The 10,870-nt window shown below is 37.7% G+C and overlaps 2 protein-coding genes across 2 annotated transcripts in view; both read left to right on the top strand.

Annotated features, from left to right (window-relative positions):
• Positions 1–1,446: 1,446 nt before the first annotated feature.
• rab5if (RAB5 interacting factor) lies at positions 1,447–5,553 on the top strand. The gene is made up of 4 exons (XM_015024283.1): positions 1,447–1,779; positions 3,388–3,491; positions 3,596–3,725; positions 3,970–5,553. Exons 1-4 carry the CDS (start codon positions 1,672–1,674, stop codon positions 4,009–4,011), a joined length of 384 nt encoding a protein of 127 aa, XP_014879769.1. The 5' UTR covers positions 1,447–1,671; the 3' UTR covers positions 4,012–5,553.
• An 830-nt stretch (positions 5,554–6,383) lies between these two features.
• Positions 6,384–10,870, top strand: part of dhx35 (DEAH-box helicase 35) — a 17,355-nt gene continuing 12,868 nt past the window's right edge. The window contains exons 1-8 of the mRNA XM_015024282.1: positions 6,384–6,464; positions 6,852–6,979; positions 7,080–7,172; positions 7,393–7,470; positions 7,595–7,699; positions 7,777–7,838; positions 8,632–8,701; positions 10,468–10,527. Coding sequence (XP_014879768.1) covers positions 6,425–6,464; positions 6,852–6,979; positions 7,080–7,172; positions 7,393–7,470; positions 7,595–7,699; positions 7,777–7,838; positions 8,632–8,701; positions 10,468–10,527 — 636 coding nt within the window. The 5' untranslated portion in view covers positions 6,384–6,424. The remainder of the gene's footprint in view (positions 6,465–6,851; positions 6,980–7,079; positions 7,173–7,392; positions 7,471–7,594; positions 7,700–7,776; positions 7,839–8,631; positions 8,702–10,467; positions 10,528–10,870) is intronic.

Raw genomic sequence — 10,870 nt, 5'->3', positions numbered from 1 at the left:
CAGAGGAATCACCTCAAACCAGATGTTGGACTGGATTTTATTTCAATGTCATTTGTGAATGTTAGAGCCTCATTTTCAACAGTGGAGCTATTAAGGCTGAAAAAGGTTATCATTTTGGAGAACGTCTCATCAACATCAATATTTCCACTAAATAAGAGGAAAAAAATTGTTTGATAAAGGAAAAGCCTCTCAGACTCTGAGCTCAAAGCGAGATGCCAGAGAGCAATAAAACTGTTTTTTTAATTAGACAATTAATTTAATTTCACATAATTATCGCAGAAGCCATTTGTCTGTTAAATACTTAATGAAACATATTTACCGTGTTTGATGTTTGGTGTAAATGACTTATACTCACAAAGAACGAGGTAATTAGTCCAAGTTTGTCGTTTATTGAACGTTCAGAAACTACAGCGGCTGTGATGAGCCACAGCAAAGGTAAACAAAGGTAAAATAACTGAACAGGTGATCAACTCTAAACCACTCCTACTTTTTACTCTCCGTCTCTCTCTGTCGTTTAAGCACACCCGTTAACGTGGCAACCGACTGCGCTCCGCAAGCCCTGGCAGAGATTTCTTTAAAAACATACCATTCAGTCCGTTACGATATTAGCTTTTCAGGCTTGATATTTATTTTGCGATTATTAATAAGCGCTTTCATGAACACAGCGGTGGTTGATTAGTTAATTTTAAACTCCTGCTCTGCTAGTTATTTTGGTAATGGAACCCAAACGCACAGAATTGCGCAACACCTTGTTGAAACAATAATTACTGAGATTATTATTTTTGTTGGGTCATTAATTTGAACACGCTTTCTTGATTTTTTTTTTTTTAAATGTTGTTATTTAATAAAGTTACGAACGTTTTGATAAGCCCATCAGAGGAGGACGTGCTGGTCTCAGCGTCCTGGCGGCGTTCAGTTTGTCACCTAATGCCGAGATCGACTCAAAACCTTCTGCGATCAACGTATCGCACCCCTGCTCTAACAAAGCACAAACAGTTCAGAAACAATATGAAATGGAGAAAAAAGCTATTTATTAACTGATTAAGTTGTGTTGTTGTGTTTTAGATTGTTATTGAAAAACTAATCAGTCACGGCTGACTAATGGGTGCACTCACGGCTGCACAATGCACCCATTGATTGATTGATTGATTTTTTTTTTACAGCAGACAGCCGCTCCCCACTCTTGCAGGTACCGCGTACCCCAGCTAAATCTTTTAGGGGTACGCAGTACCCTGCCGTACCCGCCTGCTTTCACCCCTGATTATATCACACTCATCTGCAGAGAGGCCAGTCGTGTTGTCTTTGTGGTACTACTTTAAAAAAAAAATACTTGAGAATCACTGCGGTACTTCAGTTGCTGTTATGAGTCTGGTCCAACAGAGGTCGCTGTGGTTTTCATTCAGTCACTTTGCCGTAACACTGCCGAAACGTCGCACTATCTGATTGGCTGGCTCACACTGGGGTTAAACAGTGTTGCGCATGCTCCAACTCCCTTTAACTGTTAACGACAGAAATCTGTCAGCTCAGCGGAGCTAAGGTCCGTCTAATATCCTCAAATATTTCCGAGTACCGCCTTGTTTTGGTCGGCGCTTGGGAGCTAACTCTTACTCAAGGTGTTTTTAGATCCGGCTTGCAACTTTTCATCGCGTCTTGATTGAAAAAAGCAGAAGAATGGCGAGCAGTTCTAAACGGAAAGAGGAAAGTCACCTGCTGAATGGGGCTGTGAAGCAATCCACATGGAGCAAAGCCTTCTGCGGTAATGCCGTTTGGGAAGAGAAGGTGGGTCATTTAACCACTTTGTATTGTATTGTATTTTTGTAACAATTCCTTTCTATTTTCTACTATGAGTTGTGAGTTTCCGGACTTTAATAACAGGTATGGATAAAGACAGGTAGCCGAAGCTAACCCTTATGCTAAGGATTAATCTGGTTAATTTAGCTGACTGGCATAATGAAATATGTTCTCCCCTATATCTGTCTGTCATTAAAGCTGACATTTTGGGGTATTCGTACTCTTATTTTTCCCCCCCAAATTAAACATAAAAGTAATATTCTGAAGTTATGATTATATCCAGTAATCCAATTGCTTCAATGTTTTCGTTCTCTGAATGTGCTTGTGTTCATGAATCATATCAGTTGTTATATATGTATTGGGAATATTACTTTTAGTCTTTTTCTGTTGAATGAAACAAATGCTCTTCTTCAAGTATATCAGTTTTATTCTACATCATTAGCAAAAATAAGAAAAAAAATATGACCATAATCTGGGTATGTCATTGAATTAGAATGAGACTTTTTTGCAACCCTGTTTACTACAATAAATAGATGGTTTTAAGCCAAAATGAAATTAGGAATTAAATTCAGTGTTGTGTATATATATTGCACCAACTCACAAAGGCCATCTAAATGGTTCCAACTCAGATGCTGTCATAGAGTTTAGTTATGTCCAAATTTAAATCTTTTTTTTTTTTTTTTTTTTTTTGCATTACATTGTATTCATATAGTTGTATTCGGGTCTATTTACATGTGTAGCAACTTAATTCTAATTATAATACAGTAAAATCAAAATCAGTTGATCATATAATGCCCACTAGTAAATGGTTATCTGCCGAAGAAAGTTTAGTTGACTCAATTGAGACAGCTGCAGTGACAACTATAGAGAAATCTGCACATTACATACCCCAAGTAAATCCTGTGCTTGATGTCAAATGTTTGAATTGTTTTTATTTTTATTATGATTATTAACAAAATAAAAATATAGATAAAAAAAAGCCCAGAGACCTTAAGATATTTAAGTGGGAAGTTGAATTTTAATTTTCAATTTCAGTTGAATATAAATCTAGTTCTACCTCCTTGAAAAATGCACAAATTCACAGCATGGAAAGTAATTGAACTGGTGTAATTTTCTTTCCACTTTGTATATATGCTGGTGTGTTCCATCACAGCTTATGTGGCAACTGCATGACAGCTTGACTAATATAAAACCATAGATTGTTTCCCAACAAAGATTTGGACACCAATCCACTAGATAGGATCAAATCAGAACGTCTCAATTTTTTGTTTTTTTTAACATTCTTGGCAACTGAAAACCGAATCAATGATTCATTATCACTTGTTTTAAACATGTTACTAATATATTTAAACTCTGTTACTATTTCCTTTGAATTAGGCCAAATATAGCTGGTCTATGTTTGGCCAGGTATGGGTATGGCCTTTGATTTATTTTTTATTTTTTTCAGTGTCCCTTTCTGAGGTGAGACTTTTAATGCACTTGGTGTCAACTGGGATAAATGAAGTGATCAGTGTTAATAGCTGTGGATGTGTTGCAATTTAAATGCTTAAATCTGGCCCATAACATTTATTGCATGTCAATGTGCTTTTTCCGTAGGATGAGTTTTTGGATGTGATTTATTGGCTTCGACAAATTATTGCAATTATCCTTGGTGTGATATGGGGCATTGCACCGTTGAAAGGATTTCTAGGAATAGCCATGTACGTATTCTGAGTTCGGTATCCAATATTTTCCTGTTTCAATGTTAGTTTGTACAGATGAAAATACATGAAAATTTCTCATCTTCCCTCGTTTGCCTCTTTAGTTTCTGCGTCATCAATGCAGGTCTCCTGTACGTATACTTCAGCAGCTTTCAGCAGATTGACGAAGAAGAGTATGGAGGCACGTGGGAACTCACCAAAGAAGGCTTCATGACATCTTTTGCCCTTTTCCTGGTAAGTATAACAATATAACAAAAAAAAAAAAAGTTTTTTAGTTTTTTTTACTAAGTTCAAAAGATCTTAAATAGTTTCAGTTTATCTTCATTCTGTGCTGTTTGTTTTTTTGTTATATGTACTGTCCCACTTTGAAATGCACAAGCTGAGTTAAGGCTATGCAAGTAAATATGTATTTAGATTTAAGTTTGACCTGAATCAATCACAAAAACAATCTAATTGAAACATTTTTTTTCTCTACCAGGTGGTGTGGATAATCTTTTACACAGCTCTACATTTTGATTGAGAGGAATGCACGAAGAAATAAATATGAACATTTTTGTTGAAGTAAGTTGACAAGACTGAAGAACTTCATGGTTTGGGAGGTGTCAGTGCTCTACGCGAAGACGTCTTTGTGTGCACAGCATTATGGGAATGCAAGTTTGCTCAACAAGATCCGGCAAGATGAACACGTTCAGAAGCTGTACATCTCTTTCATTTGAGGCTTCCTTTTTTTAAAGGACATCTTTCCTTATGCTTCCCAATTTTTTTTATTTTTTTTTTGTGCCGTTTAAAAAATAACAACAACAAACACTAAAGTTGCAGAAAGTACAAATGTTTTAGGCTGGCTGTTTGGTTTTAGCACAATACATTGTTGATATGAAACGGAGCTCGAATTCTTCAAATTCAAATAACTGACGTGAATCCAGCCTTTATACTGCAAAGATGACAAGTTACGGCTACCAATCTCTGCTTATGGGTGAGTCAGTGAGGTCTCAAGCAAACAGGGACACATTTCAACATGAGTGTGTGGAAACCTTCATTTTTTTTTAGTAATACATTTCAGATGAACAAAGCCACACTACATTAATTAATTCTGTTTCTTTAGTCTTTTAATACCTGCTCTGAAATTTTACAACTAAATTATTTGTGAGAAATGAGGAGTCACATTTAACAGTTATAGTGTCTCTCTGGAGCTTATGTAGTTTGTCTTAACAAGAGCTGGAATTGTTATTTAATGAGATTTTGTTTCTTCCAGAAATAGGAACTGTTATTTGGTTTTGCTTGTCGAATGTTTGAGTCTAACAAAAGGGGAACGTTGCATCCACAAACAGCTGATAAATATCTTCTAACGTTAACGCAGATGCTGTTTGGATAGAGACTCCCGTTGGCTCAAATTCTGTCTTGACCTACAAAGAGGAGTAAAGGATTTTATGTTCAAATGCAAACTTGTTTTTAAGCTGAACCTGATCTGTGCACTGCCATGATTTGCTGTTGGTTTTTGTCTGCCATTATTCATACACTTGAGGTAAAAAAAAAAGAAATGCATAAATTCAATTTTTTTCTTTAATAGTCAGGGGTCTCCAATCCTAGTCTTCAAGAGGCACTGTGCTTCAGGTTTTAGATGCATCACGCTCCAGCACACCTGAATCAAATGAATGACTTATTATCACACCTCCTGATGGCAACCTGAATAGTCATAGTAATCATTTGATGCAGATGTGTTGGAGGAGGAATCCATCTAGAAGTTGCAGGGCAGTAGGTCTGGACTGGAGACCACTCATTTAGATAAATCATGTTTGAAAATTAATTTAAACTTTGTGTAGTCTGTCTTTTTTTTTGTTGTCAAATCCCATCTTGTATTACGCAGATTTATTTGTATTTGTTATATCTCTTTTGATGTAACATTTCTCAGTATTTTATAGTGAAGAACTTTTGAGAGCAGTTCTTGCTAAGATGTTATGATACTGTTATTCAATATGCAGCTGGTGTTTGAAAGGATTGTATTTTCTGATCAAATCTTTTGGGAATCATTAAACATGGGCTTCATTTGGCCTCCATTTTCAAAGACCTGAGTATTCTCATTGCAAAACTTTTTGTTCTTTTCATGTATTTATTCTATAAAGAGCTATATCTTTATGGGCAATGGAGGATTTTCATGTACAACATAAAATTTCACGTAGTTGTGGAATATTAGAAACAGATAAAAACGGACCTAACATTCCAATATAATTTTAGATGCTTTTATAGTGAACATTTTTAAATCCTTTGGGGGTTTTTTGTATTAGTGTTTTGAAGAAAATTGATATATTGGAGAGGATATAATACAGACAACTACAGAAGCTCCTTCCTGCCCAAAGCCATCAGCATCTACAACAACTACTACATAGTGTATATATGCCTAAAATTGATTCAGTTTTGAATATTTTAAATAACGGCAATATGCAAATTTTTTGGTCTCCACTATATTTTGGTAATAATACAGGCTTTTTTTCTGGGCACTGCTTTGGAACCTCTGGAGATTGTTGTGCAAACAAAGATTTTTCATGACATGAAGTCTTTGAAAAAAATGTGGAAAATATGAATTACAACAATTTCCCTTTGGGATAAAGTATTTTTAATTGAATTGAACCGACTTCTGGACAGCTGAAACTATTGTATAAAATTATCTTGTTAATGTAAATGGCAATCCATATAAGCTATATGGATAAGTCATTATATGGCATAACAGCCAGGACGGTAATTACCGTTATATGATAAAATAATAAAATTATATTTTACAATTAATAATTAAACCATGAGTTCTTGCTTATAGCGCGTTTACCGATTAACTGGTAAATCGGCATGCCATACTCTGACATCATTCAGAAATCTCTGAAGAAAGCCCAGCTCGTCATTCTCGTGTGCAGAAAAAAAAATGATGTGACGTAGAAACCAAGATGGCGGCTCCCCGCTCCACGATGAAATTTTGGAAGCCGGGTAAGTGCAAAGAAAACAAGGGAGAAGGCATGTATTGTTGATTTGGAGGTTGATAATAGTACATGTGCCGTTACTGTCGTGAATCGGCCATAAATCTGCGAGTCTGCAGAGGAATCTATTGCCGCTGCGTGCTTTCTGCAGCCTGAGCACTTCAACTCCGGATCAACTGCGCTGAATTCAAGTGTTTACCTGCCAAGATGAAACCAGTTTGGAATAATAATAACAATTTGTAGATTGGTCGCAAGTGAAAAGGCCCCCCCATAGCAGGGCGGTGCACCAAATCCTGGCTGTCATTCTTTGAAAACCCGCAGTTTGCGGGAAAACATTTTAATAAAACATCTTCTCCTCCTCCTCCTTTTCTTCGCCATCTGCTCTGCTCCGCTCCAGGCGCCGAGGCTCCGGGGATCTCAGAGGAACGGGATCTGAGCTCAGAGACCACCGGCTCCCCCTTCGTCTTCAACCCAAACACGGCCCTCTCTATAGAGAAACAACGGCAAAAACTCCCAGTTTTTAAGGTTTCACACTGCTTCCACACACGTATAGCTAATTGTATACTATTAGTATTTGGCCACCTGCCTGTCAGTTTGTGCATTTTCTTATTTATTCCCAATGCAGCACAGAAACAACATCTTATACCTGGTTGAAAGCTTCCAGACTGTCATAATAGTTGGGGAGACAGGATGCGGGAAGACCACACAGATACCCCAGGTTAGTGTCTGTAAAACCGTCAAATGAATTTGAAGTGTTTTGCCCAGAGGTGCACAAATTCAGCAGTTTCCTCCACAGTGGTTCAATATGACCTTGACTGGATGCTTAGCAGCCTATTTTCCTATACAGAACAGAGTTTGGGCCACATCAGCTAAAGCTTGATTTATGCAGAATCTGTTATTCATGCTTTGTTCCCTCTTTTTCATCTGCCTTCAATCAGTACCTGCTGGAGGCTGGCTGGGCAGCAGAGGGGAAAGTGATTGGAGTGACGCAGCCTCGACGTGTGGCCGCTATCTCTGTAAGAGCTCAGCTTATGTCCTCTCACTTTTTTGCCAATGTCATCCGGCTGCAGGCGAATTCGGTTCGCACTGTAGGACACTTGCCTGCCTCAAATTTCAGGCTTTGTTCTCATTTGCTGATAGGTGGCTAACCGTGTGGCGGAGGAGCGAGGGGCCCTGCTGGGACACGAGGTGGGGTACACCATCCGGTTCGATGACTGCTCTGATCCCCACGCCACGAGGATTAAGGTAGCTGGAGGAAGGTGGCTTCAGTCCGTCGTGTGCGTGGCGTCAGTCGGTCTTTACTAATGCCTCTGTGGTTGCAGTTTCTGACAGATGGCATGCTCGTGCGAGAAATGATGGCCGACCCGCTTTTAAAAAAATACAGGTACATGTTTGGAAGTAAAAGGTGCACTCATTGGCCATTTTATTAAGCACACCTTTCCTATTAAAAGAGGGACAGAACTCTTTATTTTTCATGCCGTTGATTGGTCAATATTGACGTGACAGCATCATTCAGTTGTTGCTGATTTAAACCCTTAATACAAGCCATGATCCATCCATACTTTCGTGTTGTCCAGGGCAAATTTGACCCTCCCATCTGAATGTTGCTGCTGAAATGAAGGCTGATCAGACAAGGCAATGTTTTCCAGTTCATTATGGTCCGATTTCTATTACAGAGTGCAAATTGTTTTCTTCATTTCCCGTTCGTAGTAAACAGGAGTGTTACCTGGTGCTGCTTTAGCTCGTCTGATTCAACGTTTCGTGCATTCAGAAATGGTATTTCCATAACACAGATGCCAGCAAGAGGTTAAGTGAACTACTCTTGCCTTTATAAAATGTTAAACCAGTCTACCAATTCTAGCAAGACATTTTCATTCTAATTTTATTTTTTTGGGAACATTCTGTGGAAACCAGAGAGATGGCTAAGTATGGGAACAGCCATACAGTTGATTCTTTTTTCTTTCCCATTCTGATGCTTAGTTGTTTAATCTCCACCATGTCATGTTCCTGGCTTGCAGTTTACTAATTTGCTATTTGTGTGAATAAGCATTTGAACAATATGTGCCTAATAAAATGACCAGAGAGTGGATATTTAGTTTTTGTTTTTAAGTCGGGTTTTTTTGTGCATAGGATTGTTATTGGTTACCAATTCTATGCTTTTCCTCCGTTCTTTTCAGTGTGTTGATGTTGGATGAAGCACACGAGAGAACTCTGTACACAGACATAGCCATTGGTCTACTGAAGAAGGTAATGCCAGCTGATGCAATGTTTGTTGACTTAGGAAAAAACTGAATGGTCTCTGACTTTAATAGTTTAGATTTCATGTGAAGAGAAAAGTTCAGGTTCCAAAAAAACTTGATATAACATTTAAAGTTGATTTGTAAAAATGGACTTCCAAGCAAAACAAGACTTTTCTTGTCGTTGATCACCAGGTTTGAACTAGACATACGTAGGTTTTAGATTCTCATTGTGTGAGTAAAAATACTATCAAATTATCTCTCTGCTTTTGTTTTATATAATATCACATTGATTTTTGAATTCTATGGCATCTGTTTATCTTTTTTTGCTGTGCAAAAACAGATACGCACCTATTTTAGCAGTACTTTCTAATTAAGCAGAACAATAAATCATTTTCCTGTTCCACTCTTTATACAATAAGACAAGTATAATTAATTAATTTGATCTATGCTCAGCCAGTCTATTGATAACTACTCAAGAGGACTTCTGCTCTTAACTTGAAAACCGTAGTTTTAAAACTATATTACCTCAATGAGAGAGTTAATATACAACAACTTATTTTCAGTCGTTTTTCTTGTAAGAGAGAAACATGAGACATAGCAACAGGTGGGGGGGAAAGGTAGTGATGCGGTCAGTCTCCTCTACACTTTATCTGTTATTTCATTAAAACGATTTAAACCAGTAGAAATGGTATGATTAAAAAATAGTAGATTGTAGAGCTATAGGTCACCTATTCTATCTCTAGATAGATTTGGGCCGACTTGTCCTGGCAAACTCTTTATTTACGCTTGTTGGCCTTTATTTGTGTCCCTGCTCAAACACACCTGAATCAAATAATTACATGATTAACAAGACTCTGGAGACCAAGGTTTGGTTTTGTCTGACCAAAACTCTTTGTCTCATGCCGTCTCCAAGTCATTTAAATGTTTACTGGCATCATAAAATGGCCCTGTTGCTGCAACAGCTGGCTGCAAGATTCAATCCATTAAGGCAGACCGAGCTACCGATTGTGTTGATTGTGGTCAAACTTGGATCTGCCTTTGGTCCTTAAATTTAGCTTCTCCTGTGTTGCTGTTGGCTAATCCTCTCAACTAATTAATTAACTAATTGTCATTTTATCATCATGTCGTTTTTAAATAACTTCCCAAACATTTGTCGCCGTCTCATTAAGCTTAATACTGACGGTCTTGTAGCCTTGTGTAGAGCTGTTGTCTTGTCTCTGACAGCCTTTTGGTCTTGTACATGGCGACGCTGTGGTTGGAATGAATGAAACTGAGACATAAAACCTAATCAACTGATGTCATGGTATTTGTAATTAATTGATGGATTTTGGATCTATGCACCACAAACACACAGCGACAGGGCTTGATGTGGACTGCCACATTCGGGTGACATTGGAAAAGGGCGTCTGCTGAGAATAGCAACACTAGCTTACGTTATTTAAGCTGCAAACAAAGCTCAGAATAATTTTGTTCCAAGTCGGAATCTGATTTAATTCAGCTTGAATGTTGGCAGAAGGAGGGACTCGCACTGTGAGATATTCATGCAGAAACCTCACAAATACATAATCAACCCGTGGAAGCTTTTCTAAAAAAAATTAAAACTACAATTTTCAAAAAGCGAGATTGTTCATTCCTTGTTAAGCGGGCAAGTTCTCAAAACCAGTCAATGCCCATGTACTCGTCTGCAGTCATATCAAACTTAATTCAATAAACTTCTTTTAACTTTTTTTTTTTATCGTTTTCCTCTGTTTTCTCTCCCTGCTTCCTCGACAGATTCAGAAGAAGAGGCGAGACCTGAGGGTGATTGTGGCCTCTGCCACTCTTGATGCCAAGGTGACTGCGTCGTTAAGATGAACAGATATGCTAGGCTAACCTGAAAAGAGCAACAAAGGCAGGCACGCGGGGAGTGTAGCCGACAGGGGGAATAACAATGCACTCACATCTGCGGTAACCTGCTGATGGATAGATAACCAGGATCGGGTCAAAAACACTCTCGGCATCAAGCGAGTCAGCTAAAATATGCCTGACAACTGCAAACTGTTTAGTTTTATTTTTTTTTATTTTTTATTTTATTTATTTTCAGTTTTAGTTCAATTAACTAAAATGAACGATAGATAGATAGATAGATATCTTATAAAGATCTTTACGCTATATATAGATATATTATAATATATCT

Source organism: Poecilia latipinna, unplaced genomic scaffold (genome assembly GCF_001443285.1).
Source record: "Poecilia latipinna isolate Pla-1442-1.1 unplaced genomic scaffold, P_latipinna-1.0 Scaffold3603, whole genome shotgun sequence".
Lineage (NCBI taxonomy): Eukaryota > Metazoa > Chordata > Actinopteri > Cyprinodontiformes > Poeciliidae > Poecilia > Poecilia latipinna.
The sequence above is the reverse complement of the archived record's forward strand: the minus strand, read 5'-3'. Positions and strand labels throughout refer to the sequence as shown.